We start from the raw sequence: 22,136 nt of genomic DNA, 5'->3' as shown, positions 1-22,136 counted from the left end.
TGATTTCTTGTTGTTAGTGTATAGAAAGGCTACTTATTTATGTATGTTAGTTTTGTATTTTATGGCTATACTGAGCTTGTTTATTAGTTACAATGGAATATCAGTCAGTCTTTACAGAGAAGGAAATTCTGTCATTTGCAACAACATGGATGAACCTGGAGGACATTATATTGAGTGAAATAAGCCAGGCACAGAAAGACAAATATTGCATAATCTCACTTATATGTGGAACCCAAAAAGTTGAATTCATATAAGCAGAGTGAAGAATGGTGGTTACCAGGGCTGGGGGCAGAGGTGTGGAGAGATATTGGCTAAATGATACAAAGTTTCCATTAAAATGAATAATTTCTAGAAATCTATTGTATAATATGACTATAGTTAATGTATTTGTATACTCGAAAATTGGTAAGAGAGGAGATCTTAAATGTTATCACCACCAAAAAAAAAGTATTGAGGTGATGGATATGTTAATTAGCTTCATTTAATCATTTTACAATGTATACATGTATCAAAACATCATGTTGTATACCACAAATAGATGCAATTTTGATTAATCAATTATACCTTTAAAAAGCTGGGAAGGAAAAATGCAAAAATTTAATAATCTATTTTTGCAAGTAGATAAGAACTGGCTCTAGTACATCATTGGGTGGAACCCAGGTTTCATTATTTTTTAAACCTCACCCAATATGGGGCCAAGGCTGAGAACCACTGAGCTACCAAAACCAGAGTTACGTGGGAGCCTTGGGGATCTTGCAATAATACAAACAAAAAAAGTCTATGTAAAGAGTAGAAGGGGAAGGGAAGAGAGTAATGAAGAAAACTATCCCCTGGAATGCAACACAGAACAAGATGGTCACAGCTAGGGTAACAAGAGCCAGCTGCTCCAGGGTCACTTATCTCTTAAGACATGCCTATTCTTCATTTGGGTTTTAGAATGCCAGGGCCACGGATGCTTTTACTGACTGCTTTTCAAGGAACATAAAGATGCATTCTTACTGAAAATAATTGCTTCCCATGTGTAGTAATTAAACAAATAAACCCTTACCAATACTGAGAGTTCCTGATTTTGTTCTCTCAAGCTTTGTGTTACTTACGGGATAAAGTTTATTCCCAAACAACAAATAAAAAACAAACTAGATTTCCAATCAAATTTAGAACTTGGGTTGACTCTCACTCTCCTCTCATCACTTCAACAAGATCTGCACTGTGTAGGGGTATAAGAGCAGAGTCACCAAAAAACAAAATAAAACAACAACAAAAAAGGGGGAGGTGGTTAAGTAGAACAGGCCTGGGAAAGTTATCCTCTCTAAAGCTCATTTCCCATTCTGTAAAATTGGGAGTCATTCACCTCCCCACAGGGTTACTGTGAGAAGGAACTGAGATGGCACATGGGAAACAGGTGGCACAGTACAAGACACTCAATAAAATGTATTCATAGTAATACAAAAATATATGTAGCCATGGAGAACAACTACCCTTTACAGAAGAGTTAAAATTCTCATTATAGACTCTTCCATTGCTTGTCATCTGTCTTCTTAATTAGTACTTTTTGAAAATGTCTCCAGATTCCCAATTTATTCATGTTTTGAAAGAGGATTAAGAGGGAACACAGCTGGTCTAAGCCTTGACCAAGTCTGAGGGACAGAGAACAAACTAAGGATGCCTGAGCCCCACCCACCTTTGCCCAAACACCAATTTTTGAGCATCTCAATTGTGGTACCTAGCCTAATTAACAACACAGATTCCAGCAGCAGTAAATACTCTTCCTAGTAACCTTCTTAATGTTCTGTGGAGTCAGATTCTATATCTGGGCCCTAAATCCATACTTTTCCTTTCTCCCTTTTGCTATCTTACCTTAAGTGACTACCTTCACCCAATGAGTGTCGTTCTAAGAGCCAAATGTGGGCTCTGCTGCCTCATTTCTGTTCAACCTCAAACCATGTCCTGGTTCCCTTTATAATCAATAGTTATAACAAGCCACCGGTCACACAGAACTCCCTTCTAATCAGCTACTCTATTTATTTGGAATGTGAGTATTTAAGATCAATACTCACTAGTTTTAATGGTCTTCTTGCGCATTCAAGACCTCAAGGGTCAGGTCAATTTAAAAGACCATTGGTATAAATTGAGATGATGTTGTCCTGATTTCTACATAATTAATCATAATGGTGATCATTTTCAACAGGACGAATTCAGTTATGGGGACATCCTATTGCAGTAGACTGGGCAGAGCCAGAAGTAGAAGTTGATGAAGATACAATGTCTTCAGTGAAAATCCTATATGTAAGAAATCTTATGCTGTCTACCTCTGAAGAGATGATTGAAAAGGAATTCAACAATATCAAACCAGGTAGGACATATATACAAGATTAGTTTTTCAAAACATTCTTTATCTGGTTTAGTCTTGGGAGGGTGTATGTGTCCAGGAATTTATCCATTTCTTCTAGATTTTCTAGTTTATTTGCATAGAGGTGTTTATAGTATTCTCTGATGGTAGTTTGTATTTCTGTGGGATCGGTGGCGATATCCTCTTTATCATTTTTTATTGTGTCTATTTGATTCTTCTCTCTTTTCTTCTTTTTTTTTAATTATTATACTTTAGGTTTTAGGGTACATGTGCACAATGTGCAGGTTTGTTACATATGTATCCATGTGCCATGTTGTTTTGCTGCACCCATTAACTCATCATTTAGCATTAGGTATATCTTCTAATGCTGTCCCTCCCCCCTCCCCCCACCCCACAACAGTCCCCGGAGTGTGATGTTCCCCTTCCTGTGTCCATGAGTTCTCATTGTTCAGTTCCCACCTATGAGTGAAAACATGCGGTGTTTGGTTTTTTGTCCTTGCGATAGTTTACTGAGAATGATGGTTTCCAGTTTCATCCATGTCCCTACAAAGGACATGAACTCATCATTTTTTATGGCTGCATAGTATTCCATGGTGTATATGTGCCACATTTTCTTAATCCAGTCTATCATTGTTGGACATTTGGGTTGGTTCCAAGTCTTTGCTATTGTGAATAGTGCCGCAATAAACATAAGTGTGCATGTGTCTTTATAGCAGCATGATTAGTCTTGCTAGTGGTCTATCAATTTTGTTGATGTTTTAAAAAAAAACAGCTCCTGAATTCACTGATTTTTTTTGAAGGATTTTTGTGTCTCTATCTCATTCAGTTCTGCTCTGATCTTAGTTATTTCTTGCCTTCTGCTAGCTTTTGAATTTGTTTGCTCCTGCTTCTCTAGTTCCTTTAATTGTGATGTTAGGGTGTCAATTTTAGATCCTTCCTGCTTTCTCTTGTGGGCATTTAGTGCTATAAATTTCCCTCTACACACTGCTTTAAATGTGTCCCAGAGATTCTGGTATGTTATGTCTTTGTTCTCATCAGTTTCAAAGAACATCTTTATTTCTGCCTTCATTTCATTGTGTACCCAGTAGTCATTCGGGAGCAAGTTGTTCAGTTTCCATGTAGTTGAGTGGTTTTGAGTGAGTTTCTTAATCCTGAGTTCTAGTTTGATTGCACTGTGGTCTGAGAGACAGTTTGTTATAATTTCTGTTCTTTTACATTTGCTGAGGAGTGCTTTACTTCCAACTATGGTCAATTTTGGAATAAGTGTGATGTGGTGCTGAGAAGAATGTATATTCTGTTGATTTGGAGTGGAGAGTTCTGTAGATGTCCGTTAGGTCTGCTTGGTGCAGAGCTGAGTTCAAGTCCTGAATATCCTTGTTAACTTTCTTTCTCGTTGATCTGTCTAATGTGGACAGTGGGGTGCTAAAATATCCCATTATTATTGTGTGGGAGTCTAAGTCTCTTTGTAGGTCTCTAAGGACTTGCTTTATGAATCTGGGTGCTCCTGTATTGGGGGCATATATATTTAGGATAGTTAGCTCTTCTTGTTGAATTGATCGCTTTACCATTATGTAATGGCCTTCTTTGTCTCTTTTGATCTTTGTTGGTTTAAAGTCTGTTTTATCAGAGACTAGGATTGCAACCCCTGCCTTTTTTTGTTTTCCATTTGCTTGGTAGATCTTCCTCCATCCATTTATTTTGAGCCTATGTGTGTCTCTGCAGGTGAGATGGGTTTCCTGAATATAGCACACTGATGGGTCTTGACTCTTTATCAAATTTGCCAGTCTGTATCTTTTAATTGGAGCATTTAGCCCATTTACCTTTAAGGTTAATATTGTTATGTGTGAATTTGATCCTGTCATTCTGATGTTAGCTGGTTATTTTGCTCATTAGTTGAAGCAGTTTCTTCCTAGCCTGGATGGTCTTTACAATTTGGCATGTTTTTCCAGTGGCTGGTACTGGTTATTCCTTTCCATATTTAGTGCTTCCTTCAGGAGGTCTTGTAGGGCAGGCCTGGTGGTGACAAAATCTCTCAGAATTTGCTTGTCTGTAAAGGATTTTATTTCTCCTTCGCTTATGAAGCTTAGTTTGGCTGGATATGAAATTCTGGGTTGAAAATTCTTTTCTTTAAAAATGTTTAATATTGGCCCCCACTCTCTTCTGGCTTGTCGAGTTTCTGCTGAGAGATCAAAACATTCTTTAAAAGCACCTGTGCTTGAGATGACTTCCCATAACTTTAAATAGAAATGCTTTTATTTAGCTCATCTCATAATTCCATGCAGACCTCTCAAACTATGTTCCTAACTTTGGATTAGAAAATCAAGCCATATGGTCCTACAACATTTATCAATATTATAATTGTATACTTATCTATGTGATTATTTAATGAATACCTATTTTCTTCACTAAACTATAAATTTCATGAGTTTTTCCCCTCTTATTGTTTCCTCCATCCTCAGACATTTAATCTCTGGGCCTGGGGTACAATGATTGCTCAATAAATATTTACTGTAATGAAGAATGCATGCCATAACTATAGGTCTGATGCAGGGTTTCTCAGCCTCACCACTATTGATATTTGGAACAGATCGTTCTTGGCTATGGGGGTCTGTCCAGTGGATTGTAGGATGTTTAGCAGCATCCCAGGCCCATCCCTGTTAGATACCAGTAGCAATCTCCAAGATGTAACAACCAAAAATGCCTTCAGACATTGGAAAATACACTCTGTGGGTGGGCAAAATTGCCCCCAGTTGAGAACCACTGGCCTAGTGGAATATGCTTGTGACATAAGTAACAAGGTGACAATCCTAGGAAACTCATTTCAGTGAAGAGGAAGGGAAAGGAATAGAGGGAAGGTGGAAGGGGATAGTTAGTTGCTACTCATCTTGTCAATATTTTTCAGTATCAATTCTAAGCCATCAGATTGACTCCCCATCTCTTTCTTCTCCATGTAGGAGCTACAACACTGAGAGAGGTAGAGCATTTCAGGAAACAATATCCAAATTACCATTTCCCAAAAACAGTTCAGAACATTAATTCTACAATCTTTTGGTAGATGTTACTGGTAAAAGGGATCCATGGTCAAATAAGCTTGTAAACACCAGATTCTGCAAAATTAAATGAATTTCTTCATTATGGAACTTATCAAAGTCTTTAGACTTCTAACATGCTTTGAAATTCTCCAAGAAGAGATGCAGAAAGCTTCATTTTTCAAATTTCTGAAACATGACTGCTCTTTTTTGGCATATCATCTTGTGGGATTACTGTGTCTTTAAACACACTCTGGGTAGTAGTGGCTTAGGGTTATCATAGTAGTAATATCCTTTCATAACTGAGAATTTCCCAGTCTCCTGGCAAATTCTCTAGGTTGTTAATAAGGGTGGGCTATGGTGCGGTCATGTTAAAGCTGCCTGAGAATATTCACTTGCAAATACTCACATCGTCTGTTTCCAACTCTGGGTGCTACTTCAGATAGAACAGAATGATAAGCTGATGATTTGCTCTGAAGGATATTCAGTAAGGATGTCACTGCTCCATTTTGAAAGATCCACCAAAGATCTTTCTCCAGCCTCAGGGACTCTGCCTTCCCTGAAATATCAGTGTGATGGTGTGGCTCCACACGAACAGCTGTGAATCCATGACTAAGCTAGAAACTGCCAATGATGGACCACCTTACTGTGTGCCAAGCACTGCAGTGGGCACTTTCACAGCATGTGTCATTTATTCATCACAACTCTATAATATGAGTTGCTTTATTCACTCCATTACTTTCTAGGTAAGAAAACCAGGACCCAGAGTAGTTAAGTAGTTTGCCCAGGGTCACACAGCTAGCAGGTGGCAGATCTTGGAGTTGAACTCGGGTGTGGTAAAGAGCATGTTCTTAAAAACTTTAATACTCTCATGCCCCCTCCTTATTCCATTCACTCACTCATTCAACTCTCTTTCCTTCAGTAGCTCCTATGTGCGAGGCACTGTGGAAGGAACAAACAAGTATCACGTGTGCATGGAAAAAGTTTAAGAAATTCCAGAAAAATACAGCTTAGACAGACTACTCTTGGAGTGCAGAGAAGACTTGTGTATCGAAGTGACATCTAAGCTGAGATCCAAATGTTGATGCAATTGTAGGCATAGGAACCATTATGTGTGTGCAAATATTGCCCACTATTCTCCCCTCATTCCATGTTGACTTTCTACCTTCCCAGAGTGAATTAATACTTCTTATTTTTATCTAATTAAAACAGCACCTTTTTTTGCCAAGGGCTAGAATGAGAAACTACTAAAAGGCTGCTTCCTTTCCTAGTCCCTGATTATCAGCTTTCCCAGTCTGCGTATTGGCATATATTGAAGAGACATGTGTGCCCGGATCCTACTAATTATCATGAAAATAATGAACATCACATACCTCTCTCGCTCGCTCGCTCTCTCACTTTCTCTTTCTTCTTGGGACTAAAGTGTGTCCAGCGGTTTCAGGGCACAGTCTGCAGCTGGTGGCACAACTCTCAGGGCTATATAATGATGTATGGCCTGTTCTTCCTGGCCCTCTGCAAAAAAAATATGAATTGCAGAAGGTGAACAACTAGCAGACATCTGCTGCATTAAGAGGGAAAAGTCAGAGCTAACTAGTTTATTTTATCTTGTAAAGTATGTACTGTGCCAAGGGTATACTTACCTAGAAAAATTTCTGGAAAGAAACAGGAAAATGACTCTTTAAAAATTCCATTTAAAGTTTAGGTCCCTTAGAGGAACCTACATATTACCTCAAAATATTTGACCATGTATCAGTTTAACCATGATGAACTTGAATAATATTATATTGCCACTCAGAGACACAAAAGATAATTAGAACAAAAATTGAGACCTGAAGATGGTTTGTTCTTCCCCACTGTAGCCTAAGGGTATCTGCTGAATTTCCAATTACAGTCATTCTACAAAATCTGATCTTCCTACAAGAGTTTAGCAGTATTAGAATCACCTGAAGGGCATGTTAAATCACTGATTGCTTGGCCCATCATGGGTGGGTTCAAGCATTTCCATTTCTATTAAGTTTCCAGGCAAAGCGGATTCTGCTGGTCAGGGCACCACACTTGGGGAACCATGACCCTCTGATAACCTTCCCTTTGGCATGCAGGTGTGTTTCTCCTCAGGTTTGTGTGTTGCTGACAAGTTGATAATAAACACAGCAGTAATTTTCCAATTCCTTGCATCATGATTTCAGAGGATCTTTTTCTTCTTTGCTAATGGATGATTGAGTAATAATGATCACTCATATTCTATGGACTCACCCTCTGCCAAATAAGGATCATTTATTAAACAAACTCCTATGCACTAAAGAAGAAACATATTAAAATAAGCCATGTGGTGAATACTATTGTAGAGAAAACCAACTTTTATGACACAGACTCTAACTTTTTAACTTGTCTGTTTTATGAAGCTAAGTTTTTAAATATCAAATTTTCCAAAATGAGATGCACCTGGAAATTATCGTCCAACAGTGTGAGATAATTTCAGATATCTGCAAACAGAATTTCAGAAAATCTAAATTCATTATCATCTCAAATGCCACCTAACTAGTGTAGATGACAGAAGTTGGGATGTGAATTAACTGATAATATTCCCTTATTCCATGTGTAATTACAGAGTAGCTCTTGTGTCCAAGACAGTAGGCAGGAACCAGGTGAAGATGATACCAAGAAGTCTCTGAAGCAGGTCCTGTTCTCAGGGAGATAACAGACCAGTGAACCTAGGTGGAGAATGACATTGAAATATGAACCAAGCAAAGACTGGAAAGATGAAGGTCATCATTGACCAACGTCTTTCTTCTCAGTTACTAAAACAAGTCAGGGGATTGAGTCGTGATCATCACCCCATGTGACACTGAAAGGAATGAAGAGACTATATTGGATATTCAGTTAATTATATGTCCCATGCTTCATGGTCTCAGAGAGCTTTATTTATGCTTAGCCTGGCCAGACAATTTTGCTCTGTATAAACATTGCCATAAGAAGTCAAGGGTCAACTGTTGAAGGGAGTGAAAACATAAGTATTACAATGTCTTTAAATTGTCGTTATGTTACAGGCTCACTATTATTCCAAAGGAAGATAATTCTTAGTCATTGAACCACGTGGGAGAGTAAAAACTCCAATTACCTTTGTTACCTTGAATCTAAGAAGATAATGAAACTTTGGTAGGGACAGAAAGGACTTCCCCCTCTTCTTTTCCCTGGCATAGTGTCTCATCCTATGTTGTCTCCTGGGACTCTCAAGGTACACCCAAGTGAGTGTAGGGTAAAAGAAGATAATTGGCATGCTAAACTAATAGCGGTTAAACAAATTTCCACCTTACCTTCACTCTAAGCAAAAGGTCTATTTTTAAAATGGAGTAAGCAACAACATTTTAAAAATATAACATCCAACTATCTCGGTACAATTCTTTTTCATTTTTATATGTTGCCATCATGCTCAGCAGTTCCTTTACATAAAAATAGATAGTTGGTTTGTTTCGGTTTTCTACACAAATAATATAAATAAACTTTGCAAATATTTGTAAAATACCAAATATATCAATTAAAATATGAAAACCCCCTTCATTCTTCCCAACTTTTCTCCCCATTCCTGAAGTAACCCCTGTTAAGAGTTTGGTCTCTATCTTTTCAGTTCGCTTTCTGTATGAGTGTGTTTATATTTGTGTGCACATATATATGGTTTTGCATTATTAAAAACACAAATGCTGTAATATTGTACTTACTATTTTATAACTTTTTAAAAATTAACAATAGGTCTTGGGCCAGGCATGGTGTCTCATGCCTGTAATCCCAACACTTTGGCAGGCCGAGGTGGGCAGATCACCTGAGGTCGGGAGTTCGAGACCAGCCTGACCAACATGGTGAAACTCCTTCTCTACTAAAAATACAACATTAGCCAGGCACATAGTGGTGCATGCCTGTAATCCCAGCTACTCGGGAGGCTGAGGCAGAAGAATCGCTTGAACCAGGGAGGCGGAGGTTGCAGTGAGCTGAGATCACGCCATCACACTCTAGCCTGGGCAACAAGAGCAAAACTCTGTCTGAAAAAAAAATAGGTCTTTAATATTTCCATGTAATCACATACAGGTCTATTTTCTTTATAGACTCCTTGGTGTTGGTATAAATGTAGCGGATTTAATCACTCATGAAAATAGACATTAAATTGTTTTATTTTTGCTCTTTCAACAGTAGTGTAATTGATATCCTTATGCATGATCCTTGTACATGTGTGTGTTTCTGTATGAGACATTCCTCAAAGTAGAATAGTAGATATTTACATTGTTTCCAATCTTTAGCTATCATGACAGCAAGGCAGGCAAGCAACTTATCTTTGTTCCCAGATGTTCTTTTGGAAACAACTTTCTTTTTCTTCTTTTTGCTTTTTTATTTTAAAGATTATTGGATAAGGATATACGGAATCCAGTTGCAGTTCCTCTCTGTGTGCACTCTAAATCTCAGTTACCTTGTCAGAACTGTAGTTACCTAAGATTTAAATTTTAAAAAGTAATTTAAAGTTAATTACATAAGACGAAAGAGATAAAGACATTTTGCTGGGTTGAAAAGCAAAAGTAATCACCTACATATATGTTTGTAAAATGATCAATAATTGAGTTCGACTCAATTCAACAAATATTTTACCATGCAAAATGTACTATCTTTTACATTACATAAGATGCAAAAGAAGATGGCATTCCCACCCTTAGACATCTTGTAATCTAGGAAGTCAAAAACACAAATCCATAACAAATTACAATAAGTCAGAATATAAATTTTATTTTAAAAACTGCAAAAAAAATCTTCTGTTGAATGTTCTTGATGAGATCCTTACTTAAATATGAGGTATCCATTAAAAAAATCAAATACTCTTTGCAGCTAGGTGCTAAAATATATCACTTTCAGGGCTCTCTTAATTTTGTTAATGGGGCAACCTTCACTCTATTTTACAGGTGCTGTGGAGAGGGTGAAGAAAATTCGAGACTATGCTTTTGTGCACTTCAGTAACCGAGAAGATGCAGTTGAGGCTATGAAAGCTTTAAATGGCAAGGTAAGGTAGAACAAAGAAAAAAATATGCAGATTCCATCCAAGTTTGGTGTGGATATTACATTCAAAAGCGCAGTCCTGCAAGCCTGTCTCACTCCAGCCTTCTCTGACATGGCTGCCTCAGTCCATTTAAGATGTACTAAAGAGAAATGATGGAAAATACAATGGAAGCTGGAGATGTACCTAATATATCCAACTTTACCTCTATTTTTTTTTTCTAATTTGGACAAGTCACTGGCCCTCAATTTCTGTGGAAAAAGGAGATTTAAGTAGATTATTTCAAGATGTTTTTCACAATTCCAGTTTTCTCTCATTACTTCAAATAGATTATCATTTTAGTGCAGTATTTTAGAAGCTGATGAATTAAAAACATGTCAAGATAGCTGTTATTCTGCCTTCATAGTTTGATCTTCTACTTGGAAAGCTTAGAGTCTCTCACCTTGCCAAGAGTAGGGGCTGGGGAAGCTTCTATATCCTCACTACTGAGTTGTCCACAAAAAGCAATATAATATTTATATATCAAGCCAATAAACATTTAAAACCTTCTGTAGACCACTTATCATGCTAGGATACAAAAAGAATCAAAAATGTTTGACAAAGAGTTAAAACTTGATTGGAGGAATAAGATAACTACACAAACTCGTGCAAAGTACAGGCAAGTAAATATCATAAAAAGAGATAAATGTGGTGAGCAAGTTCAGAGGAAGAAGTAGGCTATAAAGAATAAAACATGTTCATGGATATGAGAAGATAATATTTAAGAGATGCCATGAAAATTGGGTATAATTTCAAAAATCAAAATACGGAAAGACAGGCAGTCTTAGAGGCAAAGAATTTGGGAAGAGCAAGACAAGATTGGAGAACAGGAAAATGTGGAGTAACTTGGTTGGAACATAATGCTCGTGGGACTGTGTTACCTATCAGATCTGGCATCAGTCAGAGTCCCAAAAGAAAACAAACAGCAAAGGAATTAATTACAAAAGTGTGAGTTGGGACTAGGGAAATCAAAAAAGAGTGTCAGAATTTGGGGCTCACAGCATTCTGGAGTCAAAGGTCCAGGGGCTGGAGAATTAATAGAAATCCTGAAAGGGGAGAGAATTGTGTAGAGCAGATCTCTTTGCAAGAAGTAGCTGGGTGCAGTGGCTCACACCTGTAATCTCAGCACTTTGGGAGGCTGAGGTAGAAGGATTGCTTGAGCCCAGGAGTGCGAGACCAGCCTGGACAAGACGGCAAGACCTCATCTCTACAAAAAATTAGCCGAGCATGGTGGCATGGACTACTACAGTAGTCCCAGCTACTCCGGAGGCTAAGGTGGGAGGATCTCTTGATCCCAGGAGGCTGAGGCTGCAGTGATCTATGATTGTGCCGTTGCACTCCAGCCTGGGCAAACAGAGTGAGACCCCATCATTAAGGAAAGAAAGAAAATAGAAAAGAAGGAAGTAGTGATTTTGGTCAAAGGACACAGTCAGCCCAAAGTGACCTCTCAAAGAGGGATCCAGCAGAATAAATACCCCAAATTCACTGTTGTCTCCTCTCCAACCTCCTACCAGGGTTCCCCATTGGCTAAATTCAATCACAATCTAGAAGGCTAAAGAGGACCCCAAGTAGAACAGCCTCCCAGAGCAGAGAGCAGGCTGGAGCTGGTAGGTGGTGAATTCCACAGGGAGGGGATCCAGATGGCAAAGGGAGGATCTCTTAGCCTAGGCCCTTCAGACACTGTGGAGCCTCTTGCATATTAGCTCCCCAGGGGCCCACTCAAACTCAAAAATGTTTGAGTACTGGAGGGTTGGGTGGAGAAAGTATTCACTCTGAAATACAAAAAAGAAAACTGCAAAGCAAAAACTAATGCATAAATACATGTCTATAAAGAAAAGCATTATTTCATCTTCACTGATGATCACATTTAGTATCATAAAAGTGTTATTACTTGGAAAACAATTTGTAAGTTAGATTTTCTCTGTATGGAAACATTCCTGAGTATTCATGATGATTGCTGGGAAGGAACAGCCATCACAAATTAAATGACAATAATTACATTGGAATAATTATAATTGAAACATATTCAAATTCCCAATTTTTGCAGCTAGATATTTTTAGAGCAATTATTTACATATATTATTTAGTTAAATATATATTTAATATTATATTTGATTATAATGTGATATGGAAAAATCAAAAGTAAGTTTTCCTAGGAACTATGAAGGTTTTTGAGCATATATATAGATATTTATATTTAATTTGTTAGATGAGGTGAGATCTTGAAGTTTTTTCTACGGTAATTATCACATTTACAATTTAGGAAAATTAGCCTAGTAAGAATTGACTTTTTAATACAGGTGAGAGAAACATGTCATAGAAACTAGTTATAAAGCTATTATAGTCAACCAAATGGGACAAAATAAAGTCTTGAACTTAGGTAGGAATGGAATGTAGGAGACAGCCATATAGAGAACAGTAGCGGATAAATTCAAAGGACCCAGGAACTCATTGGAGGAGATAGGGGTAAAAAAGAAGGACAAGTTATTATAAGCTTCCAATGTGGTAGGTTGTTATGAAAGTCAGGAAGGGAAGCCTATTCAGAGAGAAAAATGATGAATTGAGCTTCAGAATGATTATTCATTTATTCTTTTTGTAAGTCTATGAAGTGAAAGACATTTTACTAAGCTTGGGCTCTACAGATTAATAAGATACTGTCCTAGCTCTGGAAATATCTAAACCAAATAACTAAAATACAATATTGAATTTAAAATGCTTTTGGATGGGACAGAGGAAGGCAGAACAAAATTTATTACAACAAGATATCTGAATTTGCAGCAAAGAATAATTCCATGCAAAACATCTCTTGATATGGAAGTGCCTATAAGCAGAGACCTATTTGGGTCTCTCATCTTCCTCAAGACTGGACTGAAGATATAAAGAATCTTATGCCCAAGGTCCTCCCCTATTTTCAGTATGCCAGGTCTACCTTTTCTAATTACATCAACATCAATATAAGATTGTTGAATATCAGCTGGATTCTGTCTATCTCTCAGAGTATTCCATCTAACTTATTTGACACTGGCTCCTGCTACTAAAAAGTAAGGTAAATACATAATACTGGGGACAAATTGACCCAGGGCTGAACAAAATGGTCAGGATGACCATGAAGCACAAGCTTTGTCCAGCAGACTTCAATAATCCAGGAACCACTGAGTCACTGTTGAAATCAGAGGGTAAGGGTGCACGCTCAGCTGCTGTGAATGGGAATTTCTGTAGAAACACTTTACATAAAAGTGTTCTTTATCTAAAACAGAGGATCTTCACATTCTTATTCAAAAACAAAGCCACAAATGCTTTCTGACAATACTTTGTTCCTTTGATAATAAATACATCAATCTATCAAGAATTTGTTAAGAGCCATCTTTGTTTATTGTGTAGGCAAGCAATACATGGAAGTTAGTAGCACACGTAGATCTACATACATCCATTATCTTTGACATCTGGAGCTGTTTGCAGTCTCAAAATTTGGGTCAGTAATTCTTGAGGACAGGTCTTAAGTGGTGCATGATCTGAGAACCTCAATACTACTCTCACTCCCAACTACTCCTGACCCCTGTCATCCCTGTTTATTAGTTCCCAACTGTTCAGCAGATCAAAAGGTGGCTTCACAAGGAAGAACCTGTGGCAGGCAATGCAACAGCCTCCCGGATTCCTCTTCCTTTGGTAGAGCCACAGTATATCTCTCTTCTCCAGTGAACACTTACTTGTGTGGCTGCTCTAAGGAGCAAGACGGTTAGTGGGCTATAGGCTGGAAGGGCCTTATTTGGCTGCCCATGCTAAATGCTAGTAACGGATAAGATTTCGTTATTGGTTTCCTTTCACCTTCAACTTATTGTGCTAGGTAATGGAGACTTCATACCATCCATAACAAACCTAAATTGCCTTGTAGTTATATAATTATATAAATATGTAATTTAAAACACATATATGACCTAATAAAAAATTACATAACTTTCTGTCTCAGTGACTGTAACCAGATTGTAAATTTATAATGAATATGTCAATGGACACTGGCCAATATGTCACTGTCAAACCTGTTGGCATCTTATGCAACTTACCAACAAAATGACTCAGAAAAAGTTAAACTGGCATCCAAAACAAACCTATAAAATGACAAGATACAATCAATAAACCTACAGCAAATAGTCTAACACTTAGAAGGAGTCATGTTATTAGGGCTCAGCCACGCTTGGTTATCTTCATATCATCTCATGTTGATTTTTCTTTGCTCTCTACAACAGGTGCTGGATGGTTCCCCCATTGAAGTCACCCTAGCAAAACCAGTGGACAAGGACAGTTACGTTAGGTATACCCGAGGCACAGGTGGAAGGGGCACCATGCTGCAAGGAGAGTATACCTACTCTTTGGGCCAAGTTTATGACCCCACCACAACCTACCTTGGAGCTCCCGTCTTCTATGCCCCCCAGGCCTATGCAGCAATTCCCAGTCTTCATTTCCCAGCCACCAAAGGACACCTCAGCAACAGAGCCATTATCCGAGCCCCTTCTGTTAGAGGTAACACCAGTCAGATCTTGCTTTAGAGTAATCCCAAGATTTCAAATGACTCAAATTGCAGTAGCCTTAGATACATTAGATGGGTCCACTGGGAGAAAATCACTGAAAAATTGTTTATTAAAAATCAAGTATTATATCAATAGTTTTCCTTTAATAGGAGTCTTTTTTCACATTACAACTGGTTATTGAAAAAACGTGGTCAGAACATTGTGCAAATGAGCCTAGTGCACAGATCCAAACTTTGCATGGGCCCATAAAACTTGCACAAACTAAAACCTAGTTCTATAATTGTTAGCTTCTTCTGTATCACTTGTCCACCATTGTGTAGTCATCTGTGGCTCATTACAACACTTCTGGAATAGACTAGTATAGTCCAGTGGAAACCAATTACCTCAAATAGCAAAACCCTTTCAAGGCATGTGTGTATTTGAGGTGACTCAGTGGCATTGTCTTAATATACGAATCACAAATTATTATAAATATAATCTGACCTCCTCCAAGAAATATGTGTTATACTTTCTTAGAAGCCAAATTATTAAGGAAATTACTATATTTCTTTAGTACATGGAGAACTGAACACCAAATAGAAAAAAAAAACCCTCAATCAGACTGCTAATAAAACAATAAATATTTCACATTTGAATCCTGTAAGAATTCTAAATGTTTGAGCAGTTTTCCAAGCTCCATTTCTTCAAGGAAGCTAGAAGATAAAGAAAGCCTTTATTTTATTTCCAAGCAACTAGCTTGTCCCTGTCTTTTTGGCTCCTTCAGATGAGTTTTTCTAGGATATGGCTAATGCCGACTGAATCCCAGTTCTATCCTCCAAATACGACATGAATCTGGGCAATTAGATAAACAAACTGTGTATTTAAGTCTATTCTTGGGTTTGACTTAGAAGCAAAGAGGCACATCTAGATTACTGCGGAAACAATTATCTCATTATGTTTTACTATTTTTCAGTATAACTAAATTGATCATCTTAGGAGCTCTAGTCTTCAACAGCCTTAAAAGTTTCATACTCATAATTACTTGCCTCAAAATTGTAATGCAAATGAAATAATCAGGATTTCCTTTAGGGTAACTCGTCTATGTGATAATAAATTATATCATTGCAACATTATGCATTTATAATGTAAAATCACATCATTAACCAATCCATACATTAAATACAAATTGTCAACCAGTTATGATGTCAAAAAAAAAAACAAACTCCACTATAAGGGAAAAAATGCCTATCTTATAACAAGAAAGGAATCAATTAATGATATTCATGGATGAAAGGTAATCAATTTAATTTTTTATCTCTATGCCACCAATATAAAATCAAAGTAGCAACATGGCCAAACAAAAATCAAAAGGAATCTATGCATGAAACTCAATGGAAATTTAAGCCTCACATTGACTGAACATCAGAGAGGATGGTGAACCTAAAAGCATGCTTTCTAAATGTTTGTTTTACAATAAGTCATTGGAGGTGGGATAATTAGGGAAGCCAGAATTTATTTCTGATACACTGATCAGTGACAGTCTCCATGCAAGACTGATTTCAAAATAAGTGGTTGCATTATTTTGGAATGTTCTAATAAATACATTCCCAGTCTTTATTAGTCTGTATAAAATATCAAGAAAATGTTACCTAAAGACAAAAATTGCAAATTTTCTATCCCAAAATTTTTAAGTTGCTTGTGTACTTATCAATAGTATTGTGCTTATCAATGGCATTGTTTTCTTCTGAAGGTAGTTTTTCAAAAAAGAGAGAGACACCTATGTTAAACCTTACCTTATGTTGAGTTTCATTACATTAGAATCCTAGAGTTTCCCACCCATCTCCAGGGCAATAATCAACGTAAATTGGGCTAACTTTTCCATTACAGTAAGATTCAGGGTGATTTTCTGGTGGTTTGATTCAGTTTAATGCCTTCTTACGTTCCTAGAAATTTACATGAATGTACCTGTAGGGGCTGCGGGAGTGAGAGGACTGGGCGGCCGTGGCTATTTGGCATACACAGGCCTGGGTCGAGGATACCAGGTCAAAGGAGACAAAAGAGAAGACAAACTGTATGACATTTTACCTGGGATGGAGCTCACCCCAATGAATCCTGTCACGTTAAAACCCCAAGGAATTAAACTCGCTCCCCAGGTAGGTAATGTTATTCCAGAAATAGTTTCTTTAAGTTGTACCAATAAGCATCATTCACTTTTATCAAATGATTTGACTTGATCCCTACTCAAGCTGTGGATTTTTTTCTTTTAATATGTAAAGCATCCAATCAATGTCACACCCTTTGAGGGAATGCTGGGCATCAGGTGCCATTATTCTATTATAGGTCCTTTCTCTTTTTAAAAAAATCGTAAAGTTTAACACCTTGAACAATATTCCACTGAAATGCAAAGAATCTGAGAGCTATTAAGAATTATCAACCTATACCCGAAATGAGGCAAAGACCCCATCTCAGAATAAATGCCTATTGTATGTGAGCCAGGTTGGTTGGCAAATGAAGAGTATTATGGCTGTGCCCTGAATAGACCATTTAGGACATCTTTTCTTGGAAATACTGTATCTAAGAGAATACTCCACCATGATATCTAGGTGAATTATTAACTATGAGATGTCATCAGTCATACCAAATTAACTCTTCCTCCATAGTTATATTTTGGCAGTGGCATTACAGAGAATTTTTACTGTGTTCATTTAAGAGTTCTAAGTTTCCACACTTCAACATTAACCTGTGGTTTTTATTATTGGAAAATTAAAAGCTATAAAAGTTTCAATATGGAAACTGACTCCAGGGGTTAAAAATAAAACAAAACAGAGTCTATGCTAACCCTGAGACTGTTCCCTGTGGGAGTGTGATAGCTGCTGATCTCTCTGAAATACATTTTGGCTGAATAATCAGAGTTACAGTTCGTGTATCTTGAAGGAAACTTCCCTATTCCCATGACAAAGGTGGACTTATAGCCCCACATTTATGGAAGTAGCCCTTATAATTTCAATCCAGAAGAAAACTGGTTTTCTAAAAGCTCATCTTGGGTAATTTTTAATGGGATTTCTGGCTTTCTTTTATGCACAAATTAGCTTATCTAAGGTTTCTGCTAGCCCCACCCAGGGAATTAAAAAAAAATGCCTATCAGAGTGTTAAACAGCAATCATTTGTTCACATAAGATTTAGTAAACTTCTCTTATGCACCATGTAGTGCACTAGGTGCTGGAGATGTAGAAGTGAATATAACAGAATCCTCACCATGAAAAATTAGATGGCAATCCAGTGGGAAAAAACTGACATGTAAACATATAATTATAATGAAATCTGGAAGTGATATGATGAAGTTTGTTCAGAAAATATAAAAGCCACTCATCCAGTTTCTCTTGGGTTAAAACCCAAAACAAAGAACCTGATTAAAGTATTGGAATACTTAGAAATATTTTAAGAAAATAAAAAATAATAGTCACAAATTCTGAGAGCTGCGATAGTATGAAAAGAGATCTCTTCGTTTTACATTAAACTCAAGTGAGAAATTCATCATGTCGTATATTAATATGTGAGTAACAATCTCTATCAATTACTAAAAGTTCTTTGATTAGTGTCTGACCTTCTACAACTATGGCTTAGAAATGAAGACCATGCCACCACCAGCCAACATAGATGGGGCCTAAACAACCCCAAAGTAGAGTTACAAACTTCCAGCCAGAAGCAGAGAGATAAGCCCTTTCCTGCAAAGTCAGCAGTGAGAGCTGGTGTTCCTTCTGCCCAGGTTTGCTCACCTGGCATAAACAAGCAGGCATAGTATCTACCAGCAAAAGCTCCTTTATTATTGCCCAAGGACTGTAGAGAATGCTCTGAGGATGACAAGAGATCCTACACAACAAGGGTATTAAAAAGAAAATATCAATAGAAAAAACAGGAACAATCTACAATTAATAAACTGGAAAATATCATGCTATTGCAGCTAGGTTAGTTAACATAAATGAGGTAAGAAACCTCAGAGACACATCCTGAGACATTGTTCTGTCTTACAGAGTTATTTTCTCAGCCTTATGCCCTGCTTTCCACAGTCTACTGAATCTGCTGACTAACGAGAGCATCAGGACCTCTGGACAACAGAAAATGGCTTCAGAATAAAGAAACTATGAATCTTTAGAAAATACTCAGTTTGGAGTAATTACAGAAGAAAAAAACATGCAGGAGGATGCTAAAAAGCATACTGTCATTAAGCAAAAACAAAAAGAAAGCCAGAAATAGTGTCTTACCAAACAAATAAAAACATTGCAACTGTCAACACCCATCTAGGAACGCTCAATAAATACCAAGCATTAAACTTTTTAATTCTATTTTTATGAAATTGTGAGATTAAAACCCTATGACAAATGACATGAAATAATATATTCTTAGGTTGTCATCTCCAAACCATTATAAACACAGAGATTGAGAGTAATAATGAGTAAATCTATACAAATCTATACACACAGTGTTGGAGCAACAATTTTTACAAAAACAAATATTCCAAACAAATCATAAAATAAAGCTTTTGGTAAAAAGTTACAGCCAATGGACTAAACTAAAAACATATTACAGTAAATGGTGTGAAAGTGATTTTATGAACTAATAGACCTAACATTTTAAATGGAGTTCAAATTGAGTTCATCTTAAATTTTATGAGTCATTAAACCATGTGGCATTTTATATCTTCAGATATTAGCTTGAACTCTGAAAATTAGAGTTTAAAAACCTGAAAACTTGGGAAATAATGTGAATGTGTCATTTGAGGGGGAAATAACTTTCTTTATTCTTGTAGATATTAGAAGAGATTTGTCAGAAAAATAACTGGGGACAGCCAGTGTACCAGCTGCACTCTGCTATTGGACAAGACCAAAGACAACTATTCTTGTACAAAATAACCATTCCTGCTCTAGCCAGCCAGAATCCTGCAATGTGCGTAACTTCTCCAAATTCCTTACCATTTTAGAGCAGGATACACTTATAAATTAAATGCATTTAGTCACCATCTAAACAAGATACTGAGATCTACTACCTACTCATTTGTCATTAAATGCAAATATTGAGATGTGTAGTTGGGATGTGCCAGCCATGAAACCAGCATATAAAGGCCCCCAAATTTCATATACACAATGTAGGTTGTGTAGTATCACCAGTCAGTGGAAAACACTCAGTAGTGTAAAATGTAATATAAATAAAAACTATAGCCCATTCTTGGCTGGGCGTGGTGGCTCATGCCTATAATCCCAGCACTTTGGGAGGCTGAGGCAGGTAGATCACTTGAGGTCAGGAGTTTGAGACCAACCTGGCCAACATGGTGAAACCCTGTCTCTACTAAAAATACAAAAATTAGCCGGATGTGGTAGCCGGTACAGGCAGGTGCCTGTAGTCGTAGTTACTCAGCAGGCTGAGGCAGGAGAATCACTTGAACCTGGGAGGTGGGGGTTGCTGAGATTGTACCACTGCACTCCAACCTGGGCAATAGAGTGAGACTCCATTTCAAACAAACAAACAAAGCTATAGCCCATTCTTTCATCTGTGCAGTGTTTAGGTTGAAGCATATGAAATTACCATCTCATACATAATAAGACAATGGCCCATCATTTAATTTTGGACCAAAGATATGACCTCTCTGTTAGTGGATATCACCTCCTGAATTTTACCTTCAGCCTGCATTTCTATATATTTTAGGAACAATTTGTTTCACTTGTGCTTTAGAAAAGCCATGTAGTGAATTACTTGTACGTCCCAGGAATGTCATCAACCACTGATGTTCTAGATCAATTTGTAAATATTCCTACATGCAACCTATATTTAGAAGCTTTAATAGCAAACAGAATGAAAAACGCCCACTCAAAATACCACCATCCAGTCATTTTACAAAGCTGATAGTGCCTTAAGTTTCCACCTGACTCAGTTGTACCAGTTTAAAAATGCCTACCCTGACTGACTTGCTTTCCAGTCACCCTTTCACACCTCCAAAGCTGAGTGCCTATGTGGATGAAGCAAAGACGTATGCAGCTGAATACACCCTGCAGACCCTGGGCATCCCCACTGATGGAGGCGATGCTGGCACCATGGCTACTGCTGCTGCTGCTGCTACCGCTTTCCCAGGTATGGGAAAATTGTGCCAGAAATGGCGCCCTGCAGAGAGTATTTGGGAAACTCTTTTTTGGTACCATTGAATCATAGAAATGTTTGTGTACCCTACTTACAGCAATCTGACTTGCACCACCTTGGGCCAAAAAGAGTTTCCCAAACGAGTGACTCATTAAAACACGAGGCAAGAAAATCAAGCTGGGCAGCAGAGTGGGTTCTGGTCTCAGCTCAGCTTTAAACTGCTGTGTGATCTTGAATGAGTCAGTCTCTATGAGTCTGGTTTAATTTTTACTTTTAGTAAGAGAGTTTGAAACTACCGATAGATATATGATGTTTATTAGAGCTCTTACTGTGTGCTAGGCACTCAATTAAATTGTCAGGAAGCGTTATAATATCTTAGTAATGCTCATGATACCACCAAGAGTTAGGTTCCATCAGAAAGACCAGTATACAAATGAAGAGCCCATGTACAGAAAGATTAAGTAATTTGGCCAATGGCAATTAGCTTTTCAGCAATCTTTTCTCCCTCTCCAGTCTTCAATCTACTTTTATTAATTTGATTTCAAAAAAATATTTTTTAAAGTCAAAAATTGTGTGTGTGGGAGTGAGAGACAGACAGAGATCTTTTCAATATGTGAATAATCAGGACTCAGTTCAATTTATTTGTTCTATAATTTTGGTCTGGGGCATATGCTGATTGCTTAAAGCAAAGCCTATCCGTGGATCAACAATGCCTTCAGAGGTCACAATTTAAAAGATTTGTCCCCATTTGTTATGTACCCGCAACAAATGGTAATAATTAAAAATGAATACTTTAGAGATTGAAGGGGATCAGGCAAGAAAGTTGTTTAGGAAATTTTTTCTCAGCTGAAAATTTTTTATCCTTTTTTTTAGTAAAAGATTATTTCTATTGAAGAAATCTGTCATTTTTGACTTGTCATTGTGTCAGTGTGTGCCACATAAGTCCAAATTAGAGCTCTAAGTAGACCTAGAAACATGATATTCTTATCGATTAATTAATTCATATATCGGTCATGTGTAGGTGTGAGAAATTTTATCTTCCTCACACCCAC

General features: G+C 37.4%; 1 protein-coding gene across 5 annotated transcripts in view; it reads left to right on the top strand.

Moving 5' to 3' along the window:
- A1CF (APOBEC1 complementation factor) overlaps positions 1–22,136 on the top strand; it is an 87,081-nt gene that overhangs the window by 56,135 nt on the left and 8,810 nt on the right. For 3 of the 5 annotated variants that reach the window (XM_012505857.2, XM_003255157.3, XM_030809303.1), the window contains 6 exons: positions 2,189–2,353; positions 10,320–10,417; positions 14,695–14,968; positions 16,927–17,108; positions 19,763–19,899; positions 20,927–21,078. In XM_012505857.2, coding sequence (XP_012361311.1) covers positions 2,189–2,353; positions 10,320–10,417; positions 14,695–14,968; positions 16,927–17,108; positions 19,763–19,899; positions 20,927–21,078 — 1,008 coding nt within the window. Of the gene's footprint in view, positions 1–2,188; positions 2,354–10,319; positions 10,418–14,694; positions 14,969–16,902; positions 17,109–19,762; positions 19,900–20,926; positions 21,079–22,136 lie in introns of all 5 variants that reach the window. The other 2 variants (XM_012505856.2, XM_030809302.1) reach the window with 1 other exon arrangement.

The sequence above is a fragment of the Nomascus leucogenys genome, chromosome 3 (assembly GCF_006542625.1).
Source record: "Nomascus leucogenys isolate Asia chromosome 3, Asia_NLE_v1, whole genome shotgun sequence".
Lineage (NCBI taxonomy): Eukaryota > Metazoa > Chordata > Mammalia > Primates > Hylobatidae > Nomascus > Nomascus leucogenys.
This window is presented reverse-complemented; position numbering and strand designations above follow the sequence as displayed.